This window comes from Meles meles, chromosome 6, assembly GCF_922984935.1.
Source record: "Meles meles chromosome 6, mMelMel3.1 paternal haplotype, whole genome shotgun sequence".
Classification (NCBI taxonomy): domain Eukaryota; kingdom Metazoa; phylum Chordata; class Mammalia; order Carnivora; family Mustelidae; genus Meles; species Meles meles.
The window spans coordinates 62,012,114-62,039,927 of NC_060071.1; the positions used below are offsets into that span (position 1 = coordinate 62,012,114).

The 27,814-nt window shown below is 39.6% G+C and overlaps 1 protein-coding gene across 2 annotated transcripts in view; it reads left to right on the top strand.

Annotated features, from left to right (window-relative positions):
- The first annotated feature begins 7,960 nt into the window (after positions 1–7,960).
- Positions 7,961–27,814, top strand: part of SPRED1 (sprouty related EVH1 domain containing 1) — a 110,186-nt gene continuing 90,332 nt past the window's right edge. For both annotated transcript variants that reach the window (XM_046009262.1, XM_046009263.1), the window contains exon 1: positions 7,961–8,083. In XM_046009262.1, coding sequence (XP_045865218.1) covers positions 8,052–8,083 — 32 coding nt within the window. In that variant the 5' untranslated portion in view covers positions 7,961–8,051. The remainder of the gene's footprint in view (positions 8,084–27,814) is intronic.

The window sequence follows — 27,814 nt, forward strand, 5'->3', positions numbered from 1 at the left end:
CTACATTGCCAACACAGGTAGAGGGCTGGAAGAGCCAACTCTGTATGTATGTAATGCAAGGTCTTAAGTTTTGTTTTTAAATTAAAGTAGGACAAATAGAAGTTATAGCAAGAATGCAATATTTTAAGATCCCCTGAGTGGCTTTTGAGAACTGCCAGGCTTTACACATGCCCAACAGAGTGTAATGAAGCCCAACTGAAAGCGTGATATTGTTGAGTAGAAAGAGCAAGAAACTTTCAGAAAGGTCAGACAAAGAGAGTTGGAAAAAGAAGGAATGCTTTTTAGGGAAGTAGGGAGATTTGAGAGGAAAGGGGGAAATAGGGAGGTGGGAGGAAAGGGGCAGCCCTTACGGGCACGGTGCCCTGGTGGAGAGACCTGGGACTTCATGGATCTGAGCGTAGTAGACTTGATGGAGGGAGGAGCAGAGTCAAGATGCTGAATGGTCTAAATCCTAGACCAGAAAGAAGAGGATAAAAGGAAATGGGAACAAAAATCCTTTTGTCGGGGGGGGGGGCAGAAAAAGGGCTGAAAATGATGGTGGGAATATCTTCCTTTTATATACTTGGAGGATAGGCAAGCCTGAAGAATGATACACCTAATCAAGGTTAGGAAAGGCCACCTACCAGAGACAGAGATTATTTACAGCAGGGCTTCTTAAACTTCAATGCACAGCTGAATCACCTAGGGATCTTGTTAAAATGCAGATTATAATTCAGTAGGACTCGGGTGGAGCCTAAGACTTTGTACTTCTAGCAAGCTCCCAGGGGAAGCTATGCTGCTTTGAGTAGCAAGGATTTACAATATTCAACATGAGCGTTTAAAACATTTTTATCAAATAAATAAACACATAAATAAGTAAATGCATTAGTGCTTCTAAGGTAGATATCTTCTGTGGCTTTATCAAAGACTCTAATTATGAAATTTTTCTCTTTTTTACCCTTAGTTGATGGCAATGAAGACATATCTAAGATAAAGAGAGGGAATACAATGCTCAGTTCAAACCAACAATAACATATTCGAAAGCACAACCATTGTTAGATGTCTATATTAATAACAAGATACTTACTTGTGTTGTTTATGGCAACATATCTGCACACAAAAGTACCCAAAAGGATGTTCTGTGATAGAAGTGTTCTATATCTGAACTGTCCAGAATGGTAGCCACCAACCATCCATGGCAGTTAAGCACCTGAAATGTAGCTAGTAAGACTACAGAGTAAGTTTTTAATCTTATTGAATTTAATTGATTTTAATTTAATTTTAATTTAGCCACACATGGCTAGAGGCTACTATGATCATGAGAGCTAACCAGATGCTGTTGCCTCTGGAACTGATGGTATAAGGGCATTTATGTACCTGGGCATCACAGGAGGCAGCTGATAATGGCTCCTCCTCCCTTTTTCCAAAGTACAGTTCTCCTGCCAAGTTATCATCCACAGCAATAATGACTTGAAATAAAGTATATGCCACCAAGGAGCTCATCTTGGAGAAGTTATATATACTATCAAAACACACACACACACATGTGCATGCGCACACACAAACACACACGGGTTTGTAGAGGAGAAAAATTTTAGTTTGAGCTCCAGCCATAGCCCTGCTAATGTGTGAACTTTGGCAAGTCACCTAACCTCTCTGATGGTCAGTTCCTAATTCTTTCTATAAATTGGAACTGATGATAATACCTAGTGGGCAAGGGGGTTAGGAAGGTTAAGTTTCTAAAACATTCCAAGTTTGGTAGTTGTATACAATGGCTGAGTATTACTCACTAAAAGGGAAGTCAAACGCCATATTTGAAACAAAATCCAAGGAATCATTTAGACTCTCGTGGCACATTTGTTGCAGGCACACACCCTTGGAAATTTTATGTCACAGATATTTCAATCCTTCACATTTACTGTACTGGGATCTAACCTTCAAGAAACAAGCATGCCAAATCCATTTGGGAGAATGATGGTAAAGAGAAGTGCTTTATTTAGCAGTGTGGGCCTGGTAAGCATCCTCCCTGCTAAGATTATGCTGAAAATAAAGGAAATCACAGACTGCTCATTTCCCTTGTACTGGTTGTAATCTTGTGGAAACTTCCTGTAAAAGGCAGTTATAGCATTAAAAGTAAACTGATTTCACACTCACCGGATACAACCAGACCAACAATTGCAGTCCTTTGGGAGAAAAATAAAATAGCATACTTATCCTTTATACTTTGTATTAGTTTGGAAGAACATGGAAACCCTAGCGATGGAGAAACAGACTCATGCCAGAGGCAAGGAAACTATTTAGAAACATGGTTACCATTTAGTAATTCCTCTGAGAGGCAGAGCTCATTAGCCAAGAGACTGGTTACACTAAAAAAAAAAAAAAAAAAAAAAAAAAAAAAGAGAGAGAGAGAGAGAAAGAAAGAAAGAAAGAAAAAAAAGATTTTTCATTAAACAAAGTACAGCATGAAAATAGAATCAATAGAATCAATCCCCTTTGATCTAGGCACATTCTAGTTACAGTTTTAAAATTTTGAAACATCTGCTCAGGGGTAATGTTTAGAAATAGAAATTTGAATATGTATTTTATGCACTGTTAGAACCTCACATGTTGGCATGATTATCTCCTCTTTTGGCTTTTCAAGTATACAAATCTCTGCTGAGAGCTTATTAGCGCAAGGGACGGCATGTGTGAAATGCTGAGCTGCTGTAGTGTTCAGGTCGCAATAAGAAGCTGGAGGGGGCTCTGAATTTCTATCACCATGTTGGCCAATAGAGCTTCATTTTTTTTTTTTTTAAAGATTTTATTGATTTATTTGACAGACAGAGATCACAAGTAGGCAGAGATGCAGGCAGGGAGCCCGATGCGGTGCTCGACCAGGACCCTGGGATCACGACCTGAGACGAAGGCAGGAGCTTTAACCCACTGAGTCACCCAGGCACCCCATTACAGCTTCATTTTTATACATACACTGGCATGGCTATCATATTTCACTAGAAAAACCTCCATTACTCAAAAGGATTGCTGAAGATATATCAAAAATATATGAAATGCAGCCTCTGCCTTCGAGCCACTTAACATTTAACTGGGAAAACAAATATAAACTCAGGAAGAGGTAGATCAGAGAGAGAGAATTATCAATACAAGGGTAAAACAGTAAAGGCAAAAAGAAAAGAATTTGAGGAGATAAAGTCTGAGTTCATCAGAAAGATGATCACTAGGGCCTGAGAGGTCTGGAAAGAGGGAGAAGGCCTTGAGTCGGAATGCTACATGCCATCTGCCAGGGCTTCCATGAGGATAGGCCACCTTTGCGGACCTTATGAACCGTGGTCTGATACCCACCTGGAACCCAGAAACCACCAGTATCTTCCTAACCGTGATGATGTCCTATAGTGGGAGTCACTTGGCGCTTGTGCTGTTGTGCATAAATGCTTTTGATAACTAATCATTTATAACAACTTTGTAAGCGGCCATGGTTAATACCTAAAACTGAGGACAATAGTAATGTGAGCGACCTGTGAGCAGCAGTCAACGTGACCAGCCTTTTCCCCACAGACCCACCTGAGAAAACACACCCAAGTAAATACAAGCATGCCCCTGCCCTGATGACCCCTGACATGGCCACAGAATCTTTGACTAGTGCTCACTAATAGCTATGCCAGCTGAATGGAGCTGGAACTTCAGGTGAAACTGTGACCTGCATCTGTATTTACCTTTTCACATAGTTTTTCAAGTCTTATTAGATCCAGCTTCCCTTACTGAACTAGCCCTTTGGCCTTGACCTGCCTTAGCTTGTGATAGATGTTGGGCCACCCTTTTTTGGGTGCTGCTGAAATCGAGATTCTTAGGTAGGGATGTGTTTGGAGATGGGATGAAAAGTAGTTGTAGGGAAAAAGGTAGAAGACTGTGAAGGGTTAAGAAGGACCAAGAACCTGGGCATAGTTCTGGAAAAGCAGATTTGTCAGTTCCATTACAGATTTGCTGATCCCAATCTTGGGAGTGGGGCTAAGGAATCTGCTTTCAAGCAGTACTTGCAGCATATTAAAAAAAAAAAAAAAAAGTTTTTATTATAGAAAATTTCAAATGTGTGAAATAATAAAGAGAATGTGCTCATTATCATTCTGTAGCCAATCTTGTTTCATCTCTACCCCTACCTACTTCTTCCCACTCCTCACCCTACTGAATTATTTTGAAACAAATCTCAGATATTTCAGTATGTTTCTATAGAAGATGAGGACTTAAAAAAACACAATCATAACACTAATACTTAAAAAAAATCCCTTATTATCATCAATCTCTAGTTAGTGTTTGCTTCCCCAATGATCTTAAATTTAAAAGTATTTGTTTAAATCAGGATCCAAATAAGGTCTCCCACATTGCATTTGGTCATTCTGTCTCTTGTACTGGCAAAGGTACAGACACTGGGATAGAGCAGTGAGGCCTCTTGAGCTTAATTTAAGATAGCTACTGACAGTGAGTTAGACTGAAAGACCCCTGACCCTTGAACCTGAATGTAGGACCATTTCTGATTGTTTCAGAGTAGAATTCTCTGTTCAGACTAAGATAGTTTACTAAAATGCTGGTAAGATCTTCAATAACTGGGTGAGAGGGGAGGGCTAGAAATGTACCCTTAAAAAGAAGGACACAAATGTGTCCTGAGAGAGGTATGGGGAACACTGGAGGTGAGGAACAGTTTGGTGATTGTGTCTTGGTTATAGGACTGGGAACTGTTTCGGTAAGTAATGTGTGTGAAAGTGGCCAGCACAGTGCCTTGCACAGGACAGCCAAGATGGTTTTCAGATCTTCTCCCAAAGCCTGTCATTGATCCTTTCCCTGATGCAGGTGAACCTCAAGCAGATGCAAACTTCTTCAAAAGAAAAGGGGGCCTTTGCCAGTGACCCAACTTTCCTTGTACTTACTTAACCATAATGACTGAGAGAAATCATTTATGGATAAGGCTTGCTAAGGGGCCAGGCCATATGTCTAGCAAGAGTAGTAACAGAAGAAAGTCTATAGTTATTTGTTGAATGAACAAGCAAGGCTGAGTTTAACCTTCCAAGCCACTGCCACCCCCTTGTCATGGAGTGTACCATCATATCCATTTTACAAAATCGGAGTAAGAGCAAGAATTTATTGATCTCTTCATCTGTTCTAAGGGTTTCACGTATATTATTACTTCATGAATCAGCACAGCAGCTCTATGAATTAGGTACTATTCTCCCAATTTTCCACGGGCAATGTTTAAGTAACCTGTCTAGAACACACAAATGAGTGCTCGCTTCGGCAGCACATATACTAGAACACACAAATGATAACTGATGGGACTTGATTCAAATCTGAGAAGGCAAACTGGGTAGCAGTAGTAGGAAGGAGAGCAGGCCAGTACCAACATTCCAGGAACAGGGTCTTCCCAGGAACAAGATCAAAACAAAACAAAACAAAGAACAACAAAACTCATGTTCAGAGGTAAAAGAGGTCATCTCTTCCAGCCACCAACACTGCCCCTTCCTCACTCTGAGTAAGGAAATGCTGCTGCCCAGGAAAGAGGCAAGAGTTACATTAAAGAAACCTCAGAAATCAGTGGGCTGGTTTTTGGGTCCGCCTGAGAGGCTTAACTCCTTTACTCCTCATTTATTAAGCACCTACTATGTGCAAAATACTGTTTAATAACAGGTTAGTGTATGCGCTATAGAAAGCAGCAACCCTGAAACCTCCTGGAGACAGATGCCAGGCGAGGAGCGCTGGCTGGTTTGGGAGATTGCCCCACTTTCCTCATCCTCAGGAATTGTTTTACCCCTCAAAGTGGCAGGAGCAGCATTTACTCTCAGGCCACACAAACCTGAAAATGAGGAGAAAAACACCGCACACAAAACTAGACTGATAGCTAGAGAGATGCGTCAGAAACTTAGGACTCAGCCTCCAGGCCGGATGGCGTACGGCTGGCTTTCTAGGTAGAAGGGACGATAGAATTTGCAGAGGCCAGGGCCAGGGGCGGTGAGTTCTCTAGTCCCGCAGACCCGAGACTGCCAGCTGAAACCCCAGCAGGTTTCTGTGCAAAAACCTTTCGAGATGAACGCATACATTGTCCTCTAACAATGCAAAAGTGACAGCTGCCTATTCAATAATCATCCCGCCTCCGTTTCGAGCAGTTCGTGCCACAGAGGCATCTTCTGCGCTATAGTTATGCAACCTCACTCGCAGCGGGAGTTATTTCCTGTGCTTCTGGCTGCGCCAGATTCATGTAACACGCCTACTCTGGGCTTCAATGGAAGTCGTTCTCCATTAACAACCACTCTAGCTTTCGGAGATGAATGCCCTGCACAGCATACCCCTCGCGCATTATCCATAATCCAAGGTATTAAAACTAACTCTAACACACACACACACACGCACACGCACTCCCGCTGTACATGCAGCTAGGGGACTGCAGCAGTGCAACCAGAGGGACAGCAGGCGGAGCTCTCTTTGTACGGTCCCTCCCTCTAACCCCCACCAACTAAAAACGAACTCATGCCAGTTCCATTCTTTGCTCTGCAAGGAAAACACACACACACACACACACACACACACACAGCAAAACAGAGCAGCCTCCAACACACACACACACACACACACACACACACACACGGCAAAACAGAGCAGCCTCCAATTTCCTCCATGAACACACTGTCATTCTAGCCTCCTCGTTCTAACAACCCGATATTCCAAAGCGAGTAACGGGGAGTAACGCGGCGCAACAATGCAACCTCCCAAGCAGCTCCCCGTGCAGCTCACGCCCCCGCCCCCTTTCGCGGCGTGCCAAGAGTTTGGAGCGCGCGCACGCACACCGAACACGGTGCCTGGCATATCCCTCCGCCTCCCTCCTCCTTTCCCCGCTCTGTGGCTCGACAACGATTTGGGAAATGAAGGGAGGAGGGAACTACTTTCCTGAAACTTGCTATGCTGCACACGACTTCGAGTTGCAGTGATTCGCCCGGAGGCCGCAGCTTTTAGCCCTACTCACACGCCCTCACAGCCCGGGTACTACGCTCGGCAACCGCACCCTGTGTCCGCTCTGGCCCCCGGGGGAGGCAGGCGGCCGGGAGAAGTCGCCAGGGACTACTTCGCCTCCTTCTCCCTTGGGCGCCCCCGGTTCGGGCAGCGGTGGCGGCGGCGGAAGGAGCGGGCGGCGTGAGCGCTTCCGCCGCCCCCCTCACGGCTCCCCTCTGGCGGGTGTGAGGAGCTGGCCCGCCGAGCTGCTGGTGGGCACCGGCTGGTGGGGGACTTGCGGTCGCTCTCTTCGCTCTCCCGCTGCTTCCCGGGACCCTGTCTCCTGGGTGCGCCTGCTCTTTTCCGACCCGGGTGGGGGAGATCGGCTTGCCTGCCCTGGCCTCACACGCTCTCCGCCGCCCCCTCCTCCCCCTCCTGGAGGCGTCCCGGCTGGAGCGTGTCTGGAGGAATCCGCCGCCGCGAGGCCCCTCACCCGGTCCCGCTCGTGGCTAAGGACCGCCCCGGCCGCCTCCCGGCGCTAAGCGGGTAGCCGGCGGCGAGGTGGGAGATGGTGGGGTGGGCTCCGGCAGGACCGCGCCGCCGCCGCCGCCTGGAGCCTGGGCTCGGCACCCTCTCGCCGGCCCCCACCGAACGGATCTCTGCTTCCTCCTCGCCGCATCCCTGAGGGAAGCGCCGCCTCTGCTCCCGGGTTCTCCGCCCGCCCGCTCCTTCCTGGCCGGACCCCGCCGCGCTCCACCCCGGTGGCGGGAGGAGCAGCTCTCCAGTCAATCTTCGCAGCCCCTCTGCCCTTTTTCCTTTCCACCCACCCTCCCTGGCCTCCTCGGATCCCTTGGCTGGGCGCTGAGGCGGAGGAAGAGGCTGGGGTCGCCACGGCGGAGGTTGTTGCCGCCACCCCCCTGCGGGGGTGGCCGGGGTTCCCGGCTGGGGGGGTACCGTTCCGGGTGAGGCATCCACCATGGTGAGGCCCCTGAGCCGCTGCACCCGCGCCCCCCCGGCCGCCGCTGCCTCCTGCCCCTCGGTGCTGCTGCTGCTCCTCCGCCTGCTGTTGCTCCTCCATCTCCAGATCGGATCGCGGTGAGGGAAAGATGAGCGAGGAGACGGCGACTTCTGACAACGAGTAAGCGCCTCATTGATCTTGATTAGTTCCCCCCCCCGCCCCAATCCTTCCGACCCCTCTGAGACTTGGGTGCCAGAAAGCTTGCAAGCTTGGAGAGTTCGGTGCATCTTGTTCTGGAGATAACATTTGATTTCTTTAGCCATTTAATGGCAGCCCCCCCACCTCTCCCCCCCCCCCCCGCGTTTAGTTGCTTACTTCTGGGGGAGGTTATTGAGTGTTGGGGTGGGATGGCAATTGTACGCCTATGAGATGGACTAATGTGGACGGATGGTGGCGGGGTAGAAATTACTTGTTTGCCTCGAAGACCCCTGGCCTGGCCTTTTTCACTTTAGCATACCAGTCCACATACCCTGAATATCCATCCTGCTTCTTTTATAGCTATTTTACTTGGAAGCTAATGTGTGGGAGCACCTCCTGCAGCAAACTGCTCTTGAATCTTAATTCGATGAGTCAGTGACTCTTAAATACCGATTAAACCTCCCCCCTCCCCCTTTTAAACTTATGACCTGTAAGCTTCATGTAGAAAATGGAACTAGGGAAACATTTTTAGAATTTAATAACGAAGGACACCTGGAGTGTGGGAGACGTTGAACTGTTACGTTTTACCTTTGCGAATGCTGGGTATGCCTTTATCAGGGGCATAGAAAAATTATTGAATGTTAATTTTTATCCTATGGCTGTATTGAGAACCACCCTTTACGTTGATTTAACAGTATTTACATTGCTGAATGTGTTGATGACTTCATTCATTAACTTCTAGAGTGTCATGGTTTAAGTTTGTGTTTATTTGGGCGGTTTGTTTTCCAAACGAAATATGTTGCCTTATAAATATTTTGCTTCAAGGTAACGGCTACCTGCAAGAATAATGGTGCGGTAACAGTTTTTACGGAGACCGGATTTAATTCCGTGCAGAATATTTGCGTCCGTTCTCTTGTAATTAAGTTCAAGTTTTGTTTATCTTTGGAGGATTGGAAAGAGTTAAGAGAGTTAGGACTAGTTCTAGGATGCATTCCTTTAAATAAAGTGCATTCCTCGAGTCAGACCTTTTTGAGAGAATTTTAAAATCCAAAGCCTAGGCCTGTTTAACATAAAATAGCTTGAGAAATGCCAAACAGCGTTTCTCCTCAAACCTCCACCCAACCCCCCCACCCCCGACACACACTTCTGATGAGCGGGTGTGGGAGAAGGTAGATTGCTGCAGTGTCAGTGCAGTCTAGAAGCAGAAGTGGCCGCCATGTTCTCTCTCTTTTTGTGAATCGCCCTCATTTGCATAGCACACTCTTCATTCATAAAAAAATAATTAAACATCCATCACCTTGGACATCTTGAAAGGATTTCCCAGGATAAAAATTCAAAGTCTGACTGTCTGTCTTCATGTAGATTTTTGAGATCAGGAAGTAAGGAGAATTAGAAGTTATAGGTTAAATTAAAAAACATACGCACACACAAACAACTACCCCTGTTCTCAGAATGTTGACACAGTTATGTGGGAAATATCAGTTCGGGGAGGTGCTGGGATCACGTGATCGCCTCCATTCATAAAATACCTGGCTGTCCATTCACAGTGCACAGCACTGTCTCACTGCCTTCCGCAGATTAGACCTACTTTGAGAGAGATCAAGAAGTATCTCAGATAACACTTAGTTAGGGGAAAAACTGCTAAAAATCCTGAACGGAAGGACGATAATTTTTACTGGTATCTTTTAAGAAAGTAGCCTGGATCAAAATGTCAAATTCTATTTTAGAGATGGGACAAGACAAATTACCATATTTAAAGTAAAATGTTAATATTTCCTCTCTGGATGCATCTAATAGAAAAATGAGGGAAGGTGAATTGACACATGCATAAAATACATTGTTTTTAAATGGACTCTTTTTCTAATACTTATGGGCAGATTAAGAATGCAGGTATTTCATGTAGTGATATTGGTGGATGATATGCTGTTACACTGAAAATCAGTGAACAATTCCCAGTACTTTTAATCCCAAAGATGTTGATATTTGAGACACCAAAAGGCAAGTTGAGAGGGTTGCCTTTTATTTTTAACTTAAAAAAATTAAAAGATTTTGATATAGGACACCTTGGATAGTACCTCATTCACCGAGACTTTTAGAATTCTGTTTTCAGAAATTTCTCCTGCATTATTAAAAAGTTATTCCCTAGGGCTTTGTTATGTTAGTTTTGGTAGAACAGTAAAAAATATTTTAGCATATGTATTTTTTAATGAGATGTTAACAGTTAATGGGGACAAACTCTTGGAGGTTTTATTTAAAAATTTTTTTTTAAATTTCAGGAAGCGATGTGTTCATCTGGTAATCAGTTTTATTAGAGCCAACATTGTTCATTAGCTAAGCCACAAAGTGTGAACTTCTTTGGAATGTAGTTTTTATTCCAATAATTTATCTTATCTTTAATATATAAATGATAATTTATTACTTTAATAAAGGTAATTTATTACTTATAGTTGTATATAATAAGAAGCAACAAAAGATACGTATTTATGGCAGACACACTTAAAGCCTCAGCATAGTAAAATTCCCCCATAATACGGATTTTATCTGGGCCTTTCATATATATATTTTTTACCTTCTCTTTTCCTTTTTTAGAAGCCACAATCAGTAGGAATTTACTTACATTAGAGACTGTTCTTAACACTTAAATGTGTTTTCACTTGATTTCAACTTTTTAAAGACTGAAAATCACCAATATTTTGGGAAACCAGTAACCATTGTGGAAAAATCCAGTAAGGCCTTTAGAGACCTCATTTTGAAATCCTCTAATACATGCTGTATCACTTGAAATTAGAGTTTGGTGTGGAGAGGTAGCTCTCAAAAGTTGATTGTGAGTGTATATTTAATCAATAATTAATGAAGGATCTATTATATGTAAGACTTTATCTTATGCAGTGCCAGATTTGAGGAAGGGTTTGTAAAAGTCTGCTTTTCTTTTCCAACCTTCAGTAATAACTGGAACTGACTTAAAGAGTCAATAAAAAAAAATTCCTTCTTGCAAAAGTAGTAATTTAAGATAATGTACAAACTAGTCCTTAAAGGAAGTAATAATTTATTTGTGTATTTATTGCTCAGATAACAAGTTTAACATTTGATACACTATAATCAAACCTTTCCACTGATGTTGATGATGAATCCTTTTCATTTATTGGATTTTTACTATGTACCATGCACTATGATGGATTTTTTTCTGTATTATTTTATGTACATACATGTATACTTTTTTAAAAAAAGATTTTATTTATTTGACAGAGACAAAGTGAGAGAGGGAACACAAGCAATGGGAGTGGGAGAGGGAGAATTGGGGGAGTGGTAGAGATAGAAGCAGACAATGCAAGGCTAGATCCCAGGACCCCGGGACGGTGAACTGAGTGGGAAGGCAGAAGGCAGACGCTTAACGAATGACTGAGCTACTCAGGCGTCCCCCCAGAACATAGTTTTCAATGGCATAGTTTTTATGTTCAGTATATAACATACATTAGTTTTAACCAGGCTGCTATTGTTAGATATTCTGTTATTCCTGAACAATGCTGCATTTGATCCTTAGTCTGTCATCATCCAAATCTTACTCTTTGCTTAAGATAGTCTAGGAATGGAGTTAAAGGAGATGTGAATTTTAAGTTTTTTCTGCTATATTGCTCTTTAGAAAAGAAAAATTCACATGAGAGTGCTTATGTCTTGAAATATGTGTCCAGTTCTCTTTGAAAACATGTTTGCCAAATTTGAAGGTGGAAATGAAATCCTTTTCCTATTTTTAAAATGCCCGGGGTGGTAAAATAAAATTGATTTAAAAAACCCCCAAACTAAAAAAACCCCAAGCCCCAAAACTTGTTAGGTTTTGGGCAGCCAGACTGTTTTTAAATACCATGTTATGAATAGAATTAAAGTGATCATATAAAAGGCTTTTGCAGATAATTTACTTAACTTTTAACTAGTTTTTATGTAGTATGGTGTAACATAAAGAGCATTGGACTTGGAATTGGGAGATGCCTTTCTGTCCTAGCTGTTACTAATTATTCTGGATTCTGGACAAGTGCAGCTTCTGTGGGTCTCAGTTTGCTCATTTCATTTGAGCATTTTGAACTAAGCATCATTATAGGTCCTTCTTGTACTAAATTACCCTGAAATAATTCAGTGATAGGCAAACATATGTATTTGTTAATTGATAATTTTTTTGATTAATTTTATTATGTTGTTGTTTTTGACATATTTAAGCAAATGAAAGATTTTCAGTAGAGATCTGGTAGGATACTGAAGTAAAAGCATGAATTTTGAAGAGCCGAGGTAAAAGAATTTGGAGACAATTAGTACATTCGTAATCTTTTACGACTTTATTATTTTGGCTTAATAGCCACATGTCTTTGATAATGTATATACCTCACAGGTAGAGAACATTGTACTGTTCTTTTTTTTTTTTTTTTTTTTTTTTTTCTTTTAAAAAATATGGCCCCTGGATGAATAAGTGAGCAAAAGACTATTGGGCTTAAACCAACTTGAGTAGTTCTAAAAGGAATATACTAACAAGAGACCAGCTCTCTCATGCTTTACTTACTGGCTAAGAAGTGTCAAAAGTCTTTTCATTTGGTTATTCATATTAATCTAAGACTAAGGGATAATTTTACACGTAATAAGTTTAAGAAGTTAACACAGATAGTGAATTTTTTCATTCTTTAATAATTAGATTTAATTCACTATTTATGACAAGTTTTATGTCCTAGCTGCATCTCATTTTAGAGTTGAGAGCCAAAGTCATTACAAATCCCTGAGATGTTTTTGTGGCACTCAGTATGGTGTGAGATGAAAAAGAGCTGTTCATGTATTTTTGTTTAAATGTAGTTCATTATTTTTGTTAAAACATCGTTCATTAGTAATGGATCTTAGACTGAGTTATTAAATTGCTTCAGACATAGGGTTCTTAGAATTAAGAGTGTTTTTACTAATCTGTAATTGAAATTTGCTTACATTCATAATTGACGGAATTTCCAACAAACCATAGTAGCATTAGAGATACTTGTGACAGCAGTTAGTTTCCTAGGGCTGCTGTAATGTAACAAAGTACCACAAACTGGATAGCTTAAAACAACAGAAATCTATTGTTTCAGTTTTGGAGGTTGAAAGTCGAAAATCAAGGTGTCGGCGGGGCCATGTTCCTATTAAACCAGTAGGGGAATCCTTCCTTATCCCTTCCTGGCTTTTGGTGGTTGATGGCAGTCTTCGGCATTTTTTGGCTTGCAGCTGCCTGATTGCATTTCCTGCCTTCATCATCACATGATGTTCTGCCTGTGTGTCTCTGTGTCTTCAAGAGGCCATGTAACACCAGTCTTATTGGATTAGGAGCCGGCTCTACTCCAGTATGACCCCCTCTAAATAAATTACATTTGTAGTGACCCTATTTCCAAGTAGGGTCATGTTCTGAGGTAGAGAGTTTGAACACAACTATTTTTTTTTAGAGGGATACCATTCACCCTGTAACACCAATAAGTCAGATTTTTTTTCTTATGGTTCAGTTGCTGTTCATTTGTTACACGTTTATTGAAATAGTGCTTTGAGTCATTACTACTTTGAAGTTATAGTAGGGACGGCTTGCTGGGTCATTCAGAAAAACATGTGACTCTTGATCTCAGGGTTGTGAGTTTAAGCCCCCTTTTGGGTGTAAAGCTTACTTAAAAATAAATAAATAAATGAAGTTATGGTTATGAAGCCATTGGTAGAGCTTTTATGTATCTTAATAAAGCATGGCTATTGCTGTGTCAAAATTAAAAATATTTTGATAGCTATCTCAGTATAAATGATTCTTTTGTAATCCTATGTATTTTGTTTTAGGCCTTTATTATTATTCTGAGAAGGGGGCTGTAGCCTTCAGTCAGCCAAAGAAGTCTATTGGCACAAAAGGTTAAAATCTTCTGCTATAGACAAGAGGCTGAACTCAAAGATAGAGTTTATAAAATTGGAATTCTTAACATTCATGTTAAGAAACATGAATGGTTAAAGGAACAAGTCCAACGTAACAGCTCACAGTTCCAAAAAAGATCACGGAGGAGAGGAAATACTGAGAGATAATGGCTGAGAATTTTCAAGAAGTAGCAAATCAAACCCAATTCAGTGAACTAAATACGAAATAAAGCTTCATAGTCAGACTGGGTTTATCTTGAGACTGCATTAGTGGATCAACATAAGAAAATTGACGTAGTTTTATCACATATGAAGATTAAGGAAGAGAAATAATACAGTCTTAAATGCCAGAAATGCAGTATTGTCATTCAGTCTCTGTCCATAATATGGAACTAAATGTTTATAATTTATAGATTTATAGTACGTGTTCATAAATGTAGATTTATATTACTTTTCTACTTCCTAGAATTTTAGACTTAATATTTCTCATTTAAAAAGATGGTATTGGGTTTGGTCAACTTTCGGATAGCTTTTAGTGTAAGAGTTCTGGCATAAAGTCAGCAAACTTTTTTTGCTGTTGTTGTGAATTACATTGACTTTGTGAGTTTGGAGTTAGGGGTCAGTTTTGGGTTTGCTCTCTTAATGATATGTAAAAGCGTTTCAGAATTTTGGTTGCTTGAATTATATGGATTACTTAGTTTTTTTTCAGGACAGATACCATTAGTAACTTTCTCTTCAAGAATTTCAGTGCAGTGACATTTAAGTGTCTTCTAGGTACTTCCACTTTTCCTTAGCCCTGGAGATACAAAGATAGGTAAAACCTGATAACGGCTTTCACTATCCAGCAAGGGAACTAGATCCCTCTGAAATGTGATGTGTGTTCAGTATACGAAGTTCTTCAAGGCTCAAGGAGAAAGTGATTATTCCTGGCTGCGGATGGCAGTGTGGGAGTTGTGTGAAGGAAGGCTTCAGAAAAGGTCAAATTTTAGGAGCTGGCCAGAGATAAGGATGATGGAAAGGGAAAGGGCATTTCAAGAAAGGAGGGGAAAACAAAACGAGAACAAGTATGAAAGGGCAAATGAAAAGTTAGGAGAAAAGTAATAATTTTTTGGATATACTTACTTGCAGGAGTGGTGGGGGAGAACATTATATAAAAAACTAATGATGTACTGTACTTTGGTTAATTGAATTTAAATTAAAAAAAAAAAGAAGACTGTTGGAGGTATTTGTGAGAAGTCTAGATTTATGCCTAAGTTTTATCAGCAACCTTGGGGCAAGGGTGATGGCTAGCCCTGGAGCATGACCCCCACAAGATGAATGTGAAAGAAGCTGCTGAAATTCAGTTTTTGTTTTTTCCTCTTCTCCCCTCCCCTCTCTTCTCCTGTCCTCCCCTCTCCTGTCTTGTCATGTCCTCAGTAGGCTCCATACCCAGGCAGGAGCCCAATATGGGGCTCAAACTCACCACCTTGAGATCAAGACCTGAGCCAGCGGGGCACCTGGGTGGCTCAGAGGGTTAAGTGTCTGGGACTCAGGTCATGATCCCAGGGTCCTGGGATCGAGCCCCACATCCGCCCCACATCCAGCTCTCTGGAGCCTGCTTCTCCCTCTTCTCCTCCCTTGGCCTGCTCCTCCACATTTGTGTTTGTGTTTGTGCTTGTGATTGCGCTTGTGCTCACTCTCTCTATCAAAAACAAAACGAAACAAAACAAAAAAAACCTAAGCTGAGATCAAGAGTAGGGTGCTGAACCAACTGAGCCACACAGGTGCCCTGAAAGTCGGTTATTCTTGACAAGATGAAAAAATTTATTTTAATTGGTCAGCGATAATAATTTTGAACAGCATCATCATTAATACTTCAGATAATGCACTGAGTTCAAAGAAAAGTTGTTCTTTGAGCTACCCTCCCTCACTCCCGACTGCAAGTCTTAGGTCAGTAAGGTTACTTAATGAGAAGTACCAGTTTAAGTCTTTTCACGTAGGCAGTGCAGAACTACTAATTTTAGTGAGGGAGTGATACCAGATTTGCGTAAAAAGCTGAATGCTGGGATTCATTTGGGCAGTTGATTGGAGGGAGAAGATGAACTACAGTTGATGAGGAAGATGTAATAACCAAGTCAGAACAGCTGGAAATAGTACATTTGAAACTGTTGAGGATGAGTTTGTGGGGCAGTTCAGATGGCCAGATGATTACTTGACTGGATGTGAAGGGATGAGTAGGAAGAGTGTGGGATCACGTCAGCATTTTAAATTTGGGCCTCTGTGATGCTTTTCTTTTTTTTTTTTTTTTTTTTTAAGATTTTATTTATTTATTTGACAGAGAGAGATCACAAGTAGACAGAGAGGCAGGCAGAGAGAGAGAGAGAGAGAGAGAGAGAGAAGCAGGCTCGCTGCTGAGCAGAGAGCTCGATGCGGGACTCGATCCCAGGACCCTGAGATCATGACCTGAGCCGAAGGCAGCGGCTTAACCCACTGAGCCACCCAGGCGCCCCTCTCTGTGATGCTTTTAAATGAAGTGGGAAGAGGCAGAGGTTTTTTTGGGGAGAACATCTCAGTTTTGGCCTTTTAATACTTGCCTACCTCTAAGCATCAAGGTAGAAGATGTCTCATAAGGTGTATTAAATATAGGTTTGGTGTTCCAAAGAAGGTTGAGAGGGTAGAGTTAGAGGCAGTGTCTTTGACATATGTAATAGTTGAACCAGGGGTAAATTGCCCAAGAAGAATATTTAGTAGTGCTTTCTACTAAATACTTTAAATAATCTACTAAATACATTTCTACTAAATGCTTTCTACTAGTGCTTTCTCATCTAGGGAAGATGAATGGTGAGAAACAGCAATGTTTTTAAGAGACAAAAGACAGAAAATTCTTTTTTTCTCTTTTTTAAAGATTTTATTTATTTGAGAGAGGGGAAGAGAGCATGAGAAGGGAGAAGCAGATTCCCCAAGGAGCTGGGAGATTTGGGACTCGATCCTGGAACTCCAGGGTCATGACCTGAGCCAAAGGCAGTGGCTTAACCAACTGAGCCACCCAGGCTTCCCAAGACAGAAAATGCTTGATAGGTAGGAGAGTTTGGAGGAAAAGTATTAAAGACAAAATAGGAAGTAATGAAGTAGAGACAGAAAAGAGTAAGGTTACACACATTAACACAAATTGGGAGTTGAGATTATTGTTGAGGTGTTGTTAATAGTGGAGAGGAAGAGAAAAAACATTTACAAAAGGTTGGGTAAAAGGTAGAACAAAGTCTAGGAAAGGGAAGTCTGTCAGACTCTCTTATTGTTTGTCATATGCTGTGCTAGATTTAATCCTAACGACCATGTGAGCTAAGTATTATCCGTAGTTTACAGAGGAGATAACTGAGACTTAAGAGTGGTTTAGTAACTTGCCCACAGCCACAAAAGGGAGTAAGTGGTAGAACTGAGATCCAAATGCATTGTATTTGTACCATACTGTATGCCAGTATGTATGCCAATCAGACTTGATTTTAAAGAAAAAAGTGAGGTTGGAGTGATACATAGACACATAGAACTGACAGCTGTTTTAAGGGACTGGAAGTTTTGGTAAAGTTAAAGAGCATGTAGAAGTAGGAAAAATTGAAAAACAGATATTGATCAGAAAAGATAGACTCCAGAGTAATGACAGATGAGAGAGTATTAAGGTAGAAAAGGTTGTTGCAATAGAGGAGCCAGGATCTGCTAGGATATTTATAGAAGAAGGTTAATATGGCTGTTTAAGTTGTTAGGTTGGATGGTATCAGGAGTTGAGGTGGAAAGGAATCTTGAGCCAGCACCAGTGTATTTAATGTGTGTGTAGATTGAGTGGAAGTATGAATGCTGACGTCTGCCTCTACTATTTGAAGAGACTGGAATAAGGGTTTTGGAATTGGAAGTTGAAGATGGAGGATGCCAGTGGAAGGAGACAAGAGAGGGAAAGATTTTGCTGTGGGAAGAGTTGAGAGTATTGGAAATAATAGGATCTCATGTAGTAAGGGTCTTATCCTGAATAAGGACTTGGGAATTAGGGATGTTGGGAGTTAGAGAAAGGAAGATAGACATGTGAATAAATAACCAGATTTGGATTTTAATGAGAACGTTAAGGTTTTCTGAGAGGCTACCCAAGATATTGACTGATACTGTAGGGTTTTTATCCAGATACTTTATACTGTCTTTGGCAGGTTTTGTGTTTTTGTAATCAGAAAGTCCTTTTCAAAACAAAATTCACTCATTACAATTCTGTGATTAGCTTGGTGTTCAGAATTATAACTTGGTCCTGCAGTTACTGGTGACTGCCACATTAAGACTTTGGCAAATCACATAACATGTCTTTGTGCTTGATTCTCCATCTGTAAAACCAGGATAATATGTCACTACTTCAAGGGATGTTAAAGTAAACCTCCTCCTCCCCCAGACATTTTTTGATTAGAGATAAGAGGATATTAAAAAGAACTTCTAGTTCTTGAGAAGAAACGTACTATGTTCATGAAATAATCAGTGCTCTATTTCATTTAGCCTAATGTAGGGTTACTTTTAAAAAAGGATTATTGGGGTGCCTGGGTGGCTTAGTGGGTTAAAGCCTCTGCCTTCGGCTTGAGTCCTGGGATCAAGCCCCAGAGCTCCACATCGGGCTCTCTGTTCAGTAAGGAGCCTGCTTCCTCCTATCTCTCTGCCTACTTGTGATCTCTGTCAAATCAATAAATAAAATCTTAAAAAAAAAATACAATTTTTCCAGGAAGTCAATAATCCTTTTTTACTTTTTTTTTTAAAGATTTTATTTATTGATTTGACAGACAGAGATCACAAGTAGGCAGAGAGGCCCGCAGAGAGAGAGGCAGGTAGAGAGAGAGGCAGGCAGAGAGAGCAGGCTCCCTGCTGAGCCCAATGTGGGCTGATCCACCCAGGTGCCCCGAAAAATTGTGTTTCAAATTAAATGTTAAAGAAGGAGCTTTTTGAAAGAACTTAAAATCTCAAAATTCCAACAAGCAAAAATAACAAATCTATGTTGTGAATATTTTCTTTTTTTTGTTTTGTTTTAAAGATTTTATTTATTTATTTGACAGAGAGAGAGAGATCACAAGTAGGCAGAGAGGCAGGCAGAGAGAGAGGAGGAAGCAGGCTCCCTGCAGAGTAGAGAGCCCGATGCGGGGCTCGATCCCAGGACCCTGAGATCATGACCTGAGCTGAAGGCAGCGGCTTAATTCACTGAGCCACCCAGGCGCCCCTGAATATTTTCTTTAATGTCCAGATCAAAGAATGAGAGAAGAGGTAGCTAGATTAATAACTAGTTTTGGACATGATACAAGGCAAAGACCTGGCTCCAACCAGTTTTTTATTTGATACTTAATACAACTAATTACATAAGGAGTGTATTTCTAGAGCTTGTTAATTAAAGCAATTTTAATACATGAGTATATTTTGGAAGTATAAGTAGATTTGACATCTCTCTGTCAATTTCAGTGGAAAAAGTTATCTTTCTCAGAAAAATATCCTATGGAAGGCATAAAATCTACTTTTGTGAGAGAGAAGATAGAGAGGAAGATTTTTTTCAGCTTATTAAAGATGCAGAAATTTACTTTTTTGCAGCTATAATCAAACTTAAGATTTCTACCTAATAGGTGAGATGGGCTAAATCTGTTAGTTAGCAGTTCATTGCTCTGGATTTAGTCTTTTAACTTTAATTTGGGCAGCTAAAGGTCTGTAAACATAATGTTCATTTTAGTCACCAACAACTAAAGCAAAAATCTGTTTATATTTTCATGTAGCCTTATTAGCTTATTAATCTGAAACTAATTTATTAATTAAAAAATAGTTGCTTTAGATACATAATTACTGAAACTTGATTTAGAAATGAATTTGAAGTTGTCTGTGAATCAAAGTCTTGAATGAACATAAATCAGGAACCTAAAAATATGATGAAAATTATATGTACTTTTTGGGGCACCTGGGTAGCTCAGAGGGTTAAGCCTCTGCCTTTGGCTCAGGTCATGATCTCGGGGTCCTGAGATCAAGCTCCATGTCAGGCTCTCTGCTCAGCAGGGAGCGTGCTTCCCCCTCTCTCTCTGCCTGCCTCTCTGCCTACTTGTGATCTCTCTCTCTGTCAAATAAATAAATAAAATCTAAAAAAAAAAAAATTATATGTACTTTTTCTCTTGAGAATTATTTAATCCAAAAACCCAAACTTCATTAATTTAGTAAAAGTTGAGAACATATACCAGATAACTTTAATAAGTATATCAAATTAAGATAGTCTTCAACTCCCTATTTTGATCACTTTAAAAAGGAAGGGGAGAGACAGATCAATGAGACACGCTAGCCTCTGATCACCTTAGTTTTCCTTAGCAGTTTTTCCTCATCTTGCTGCTTCAGGAGAGAGCAAACTTAGCTTCCAAGTGAGCCAAAAAGAAAAAGAATTTAATCTGAAGTTATATAGACCCTACTGCTTTAGAGTCTGAACCTGTATCATGTGTACAAGGTCACAACATACACTGCATAAAAGTAGTTTGACTTATAATTACTGGATAACTTTGAGCCCCATTTTTGCATTTATCCTGTCTCAAATAGATTTAACTAGATAGTAGGAAGAAAACAGTGAATCTGAGCTGAATCCTTGGTATGGTCTGAATATTCATCTTCCTGGGAGTCCATATTGACATCCTTATCCTCAAAGATGATATTAGGAGGTGGGGCCTTTGGCAGGAGCTTAAATCTTATTTTAAAAAATATTTTATTTATTTATTTATTTGACACACAGAGAGAGAGATCACAAGTAGGCAGAGAGGCAGGCAGAGAGAGAGGGAGAAGCAGGCTCCCCACCTAGCAGAGAGCCTGATGCGGGGCTGGATCCTAGGACCCTGAGACCATGACCTGAGCCGAAGGCAGAGGCCCAACACACTGAGCCACTGAGGAGCTTAAATCTTGAGCTTGGAGCCCTTGTGCCTTCCCAGTTCCAAGACTCCATAGAGAGGCTTTGGAGAGATCCTAGCCCCGTCTCCCGTGTCAGGGCACAAGCAAAAAGGCTTCTGCTATGAACCAGGAAGGCGGCCCTGAGCCGACCATGCTGGCGCCTTGATCTAGGACTTCCCAGCCTCCAGAACTCTTAAGCAAATTTCTCTTGTTTGTAAGCTATCCATTCTGTGGAGTTTTGTTGTAGAAGCCTGAATGGACTAAGATACTGACTTTTCTTTGTTTGGGGGAGGACAACCAACAATAATTACAAAGAATGAAAGAAAGAAAAAAACTCAGCACAATTTTCAGTTGCTTTTAGTTCCATATATACAATTTTTACTTGTTTTAACAGTATATGTACAAATGTTTATTCATTTTCACCTAATATACTAAGAGAATTTTCATGCTTATGCATCGTTTTTTAGTAATATTTTAATGTTTGTAATATTTCATCAAGTTGTACTTTAAGTTTACAAAGCTATTATCTTATTCATGAAAACTTGGTTTCCAACTCTTTGCCTTAATAAGTAAATAACATTGTAATGAGCTTTTTTTTTTAACATGTAATTGCTTTTTTCTTTTCAATTAATTTCTTAGGATGAATTTACAGGAGAGCAATAACTATGTAACTATGTAAAAAAATACTAAGTTTTTAAAAATTTTGTTATGAATTGCTGCTTCCAAAAATTCATTTTTTTTTTTACTATTTTTTTACTATTGTGGATTATTTATAAATGAAATTCATTCTCAGACTTCTTAGATTCCATTTTTTTTTAGTATCTTGCAATTTTTTAATATAGCTCCCGGCCCATAATTAAGTGACAGCTAATATTTGAGTGATTACCAGCATCATCTTAAAATTATCTTATGGATTTCGTCTTCACAGCAACTGTTTCAACATTGTTATAATTACTGTGCTTCCATTTACAAAGATGAGGAAATGGAGGCTTAGCAAAAAGTTAAAGAACTTGACAAAGATTATATAGCTGGTAAAGACTCCAGAGCATGTGCCCCTGAAACAGGCTTTTAAACTTTTGACTGTGACAGTCATAAGTAAATAATACATGCATTCATATGCAAATATCATTTCATAGATCAACTTAGACATACTGTGATGGCACAAGAGGATTTTTGTATTTTTTTTTAATTAAGGTATAGTTGACAGACTTTGTTAATACATTAATTTCAGGTGTACAGCATAGTGATTTAACAATTCTGTATGTTATGTCATGCTCACCACAAGTGTAGCGACCGTCTGTCATCCTGCTCTGCTATTACAATACCACTGACTAGATTCCCTGTACTGTACCTATCATCCCTGTGACTTAGTCGTTCTGAAACTGGAAGCTTGTACCTCCCGCTCCCCTTTATCCCTTTGGGCCCACTCCCATTCTTCATAAAAGCATAATGCTGGTAAGACTTTGTAGTTAAAAATCCCCTCTTCTGAACTACAGTGGGTGAGGGATGTTGTACTCCAAGGATGCTTCTATTGGTACTAAAGGTTTACATTTATGTTCAGTTTATTGTTTCATGAAAATAAGAGAGAATATTGAAAGGCATAGAATCCTCAGGGGAGTGCATTTCAAGGTCGGGTTGTGAGGAATTTCAGGGGAATTCAGATTTGAATTGCTGTAGCTCAATTATAGATAATATGCTACATCCTTGCTTCTCAGATTTCTTCACTGAAGGGTTCCAAGTGATAAGGGAATGCATCCCAAAGCAATCTTAAAAAGGTATAAAATTATTTTGAAATCTAGTAGTAATCGATCTCAAAGATTCATGTAAATCTTACATTTTAGTCAGTACTATAGTTGTATTTCCTGTTTGAAATGCTTCTAATTATTTATATTAGATGGAAAAATGGAAAACATTTTAACTATCAGATCTTTGCATATTTATATCCTGTGCCATAATGTGTTGCTAGCTCGTGTGGCACGTTCCTGGGAGGAAGTGTATTCTGGTGAGAGGCAGCATTTGAGGTACATCACCGTGTTGCTCCTGAGTGGAGGGCATGATTATATCCTGTAATTATAGTGGCTGCCATTTTCAAACAAGTAGGGAATCTTTGGATCCAGGCAAAATTAATATAAACTTTCTGAAATACAAAAACAATATACGCTGCGGGAAACTGGGAAGACAGTGGGAAATTACCCATTGAAAAATTTTCTTTTTTGCACTTATTTATAATAAAAGTATTATAAAGGCAACAATATATAGAAGTGATCTTAAATTTAAAAAAATGTTTCTATAAAAACGTCAGGTAGATTATACAGTTTATATAGACAGTGAATCACCTGTATTGGGAAGAACAGAATTGTGCTAATTGGCACTCTAGAAAATACACAAAGCTGTGTAGAAAGAAAAGAAAACTCAGATTCTGGTCTCAGTTTTACTATTTACTTATGTGACTTAGATGTTTTAGTGTTTGTGCTAATGAGCACAGTTATCTTGCCCTGTCCATAAATACTTTTTCATGAAAAATGTAAATAAATAGATGAGTTTTGAATTACTTGGGAAAAGGAGGGTTTTCTAGAGGACTGGAATAAAAAAAGGGAGGTAAAGCAGAAGGCACACAGAAGAATAAGAGGTTTTTAGCATAAACCTTAGGGAAAGGAAGAAACTTAGGGGAAAATGAGCCTGGCGCTGTTTGGGAAGCCACATGAAATCTATGTAAGTAGTGTGTTAGCTAAGTTAAAGGTTATGTAATCTATATATTGGGAATTTTTGTAAAATATCTGCATAGTTAAAATTGGACTACGAATGTTTGAATGGTATACCAAATGATTTAGGAAAATTGCTTTTTAGGATACTGTATGCAGCAAAACAATGAATTCACAAGGATGTTGAGATCATATAGGGGAAGGGGAGAGTTCCTAAACATTTTTAAGGTGATCAGGGGATGGTAAATGAGAGTTCATTGTACAAGACTCATTATGTTAAAAAGATACCGATATTCCATTATTTGAGCATGTTTGCCTTACTGCTTTATTAATAAAGTTGAGGTAATTTTTAAATTAAATATATTTGTTTCAGGGGTACAGGTCTGTGATTCATCAGTCTTACCCAATTCACAGCTCTTACCATAGCATATATGTTTCCCAGTGTCCATCACCCAGATACACTATGCCTCCCACCCTCCTCCCCCCAACAACCCTTTGTATGTTTCCTGAGATGGTGTCTCTTATGGTTTGTCTCCCTCTCTGGTTTTAGATGAAACCATTCATTTCATTTTTCTCTTCCTTCCCCATGATCCTCTGTCTTGTTTCTCAAATTCCTCATATCAGTGAGATCATACGATAATTGCCTTTCTCTGATTGACTTATTTTGCCTAGCATAATAGACTCTAGTTCCATCCATGTCGTTGCAAATGGTAAGATTTCCATTTTTTGATGGATACATAATATTCCATTGTGTATATATCCCATATCTTCTTTATCCATTCATCTGTTGATGGACATCTAGACTCTTTTCATAGTTTGGCTATTTTGGACATTGCTGCTATAAACATTGGGGAGCACTTGCCCCTTCGGATCACTACATTTGTATCTTTAGGGTAAATAACCAGTAGTGCAATTGCTGGGTTGTAGAGTAGCCCTATTTTCATGAACTTGAGGTAATTTTAAGAGTTTTCATAGGCTCATATGTTAAAACAGTATTTGGTATACAGTGAGCACTAAGTGTTTGGCAATATGCATTCATGTATGGCATCAGTCTCAACCTTATTTTTTAAGTTTTTAAATTCATTCCTCATTTGCAGTAACAACTCTGTCTTAGTTGTGGAGTGATTCCTGCCTGCTTTAATACATCTCTAGCCTTTGAAATCATCCGACTATAAAGGAATTGTAGAAAAGGAAAATATGTTTTACCACCAGCTTTGAATCCATTGTCTCTCACAGTTCTTTCCAAATGGTTCTGTTACTTCACTCAAAGATACTTTTTTCTCCCCTAAAATTTTCCTTATTTCCATTTGCTACCATTTGGCCCTTACTAGAATTCTTTAAGAATATAACCCATCCATCATTTCCAGTGAAATTTCCTGTACTGGTAGAAAGATTTTGTTTGTAAATCCTGTCCAGTATGGGAGCCACTCTGTGGCTCTTTGGCTAATGAGTACTTAAAGTATGGCTTGTGGGATTGAGGGACTAAATTGTTAATTTAAATAGCCACATATAACTAGTAATTCCTGTATTAGATAGCACAGATCCTGAGAATTTCTAATCTTTCAATCCCAGCAAATTTTTGAAAACAATAACAAGTTCTCTGTTCAATCTTAGTCAGTTTATTGAAGAAATTTCTAATTTTTTTAAATAGGGAGGTAGCTAAGGTAGTAGATAAGCTTCTTCCAAACTGTGGTATGTAAGATATTTTAGCTGTTTTATAAACATGACATTAAATTGACAAGCTATTCCTTTCTACATCTTAATTAAGAAAAAAGGTGTGTGTGTGTGTGTGTGTGTGTGTGTGTGTGTGTGTGTGTGTTTAATAAGGAAGGAGTAATATCAGCCTTAGTCTCTGGTAGACAGCCAATACAGTAAAAGCCAAACTATATTAAGTGTTATAGTTACCATCTATTTATGTCTTGTGATTTGTTGTTGTTGTTATTTTAAATTGGCTGTAGTGATAAAAACCTTTCAGGAGCATTTTTTGGTTAAAAATGTGGTACCGCATTTAAGGTAAAAAATTGATGGTGGTGGTGAATGTCAAAACAACAAATTTGTGACATACTGATACAGTGGAAGGAGAATTGGAGTGGTAGAGAATCAGAAGTCCTGATGTGACACTAGTTTGCTGAGGCGGTCTGTCTTTTTTAGGTGTGGTTTGTGCTTTGGCAGAATGGGAAAGAGGTTGGTTTTGAATGAGAAGAGATTTAAAATTTTTTAAAGTTTCTTGTGTAGTTAACATACAGTGTTATATTAGTTTCAGAGACTTACACTTTTAAGTGTACTTTATACTGTAATAACTGATGAAGCATACCATTTTGGACAGAAGCTAAGATGTATCAAACACTTTGGTGTATGTCAGACATGAATTGCCTCAGTTAATCCTTCACTCCAAAGCTGTTTACACATAACTGTCACTCTTTTTTAAAAAATCCTTTGGTGCACAGAATTGGTCTAATCATTATCTTACTTCATACTGTCATCATTGGTTTATGTATGGACCTTTGTAGCCTGTTATTTTAATTTTTCATTTACTTGACATACCCTCTCACAGTATAATCCAAGGATCAGGACATTAATGATAACTAGCATTTACCTAATAATGTGCTTCTGTTATAATCTCTTGACTTCTTTCTTCTCAGAAGTTACTCTATCCAGAGTTATTTTCTATTCCCTTCCTATTTAAGAAAAAGAGTTGTCATGTATATGTATGCTTAAACAAAGGGAATATGTTTACTTACATATCAACTCCTGGAACTTGATATTTTAAACTATTTATTTATACTTAATATTACTAAGATGTATCCATTTTTTTGGCATGGGTTTTTATACATTTGTACTGCTGTATAATATTCCGTTGTGCAAAGTGACCACAATTATTTATTTATTTAAAATGTAAGTTTATTTTCCAGACTGAAAGATAGTCAAATACTTAGCATACCTCATAACACCTGGGTTTTAATTTAACACTCAGGGGGATATCACTGATGGTCTGTAGCTCATGATGAAATCAATTCATCTTCTTATGTATCAGTTTTCTTGTTTTCAGAATCAGTGATAGTTAAATTTAACGATCTCTAAATGATGTATGTGTAACTACACATAGCTGAAGATACCCTAATTTATTTCCCCTGCTTTTCCTTGGTTATGATAAATACTCAGCACACCTTAACCCCCCACTCAATCTTTGTATTTAATTGAGGAATAAAGGGGACATTTTAGGAACAAAAGAACAAAAAAGTAGATGTTTCAAATTGGTGAGTGAGGAGAAATAATGAAACCCAGAAGAACTAGATTCCTGCCCCCCTCTACCAACTTTAATTTTTAGGAATCCTTTCTACTCTTCCCCAGCTCTGTCTTCTACGTTAAGCCCTAGCTTTTTATTAACACTCAGTATAAGATCAGTTTGGGGAATAGGGAAATGAAATACAATTTATCTAATAAAAATTACAGAAATGATTTAAGAAAAGTAAAAGTAAGTGCATAATTTGTAATAAAATCAGTAAATAGAAACTAGTATCCAATTCCTTTTCCATTTCTAAAAAAGTTCAGTGTGAGGAAGTCTTTATTTAGTATGACTAACAGTGAGACTCATGATTTCATATCTCCTGTGAATGGCAACAATACTGAGATACGTAAGAATTTTTAGTGACAGGGGCGCCTGGGTGGCTCAGTGGGTTAAAGCCTCTGCCTTCGGCTCGGGTCATGATCCCAGGGTCCTGAGATTGAGCCCCACATTGGGCTGTCTGCTCAGCAGGGAGCCTGCTTCCTCCTCTCTCTCTGCCTGCCTCTCTGCCTCCTTGTGATCTCTGTCTGTCAAATAAATAAATAAAATCTTAAAAAAAAAAAAAAAGAATTTTAGTGACAGAAGTAAAAGACATCTAGAGTAAAGGTCAAAGCAAGAAAAGGACATTTTAAGGGGCCAATAGATAATTTAATATATTTGGCTTTTGTAAATGTGATATACTGTCTCTTGATTTCTCTATAACCAAATTATAAAAGATAATAATACAACATTAACAGCAATAGGTGGTTTTTGAATGTGAGCAAGAAATAAGATGAAGCTTTCTCACTGATGAAAATTTAAAGTAACCTGGGTGGCTCAGTCCTGATCCCAGGGTCCTGGGGTGGAGCCCCGCATCAGGAGCTCTGCTCAGCAGGGAGCCTGCTTCCTCCTCTCTCTCTGCCTGCCTCTCTGCCTACTTGGGATCTCTGTCTGTCAAATAAATAA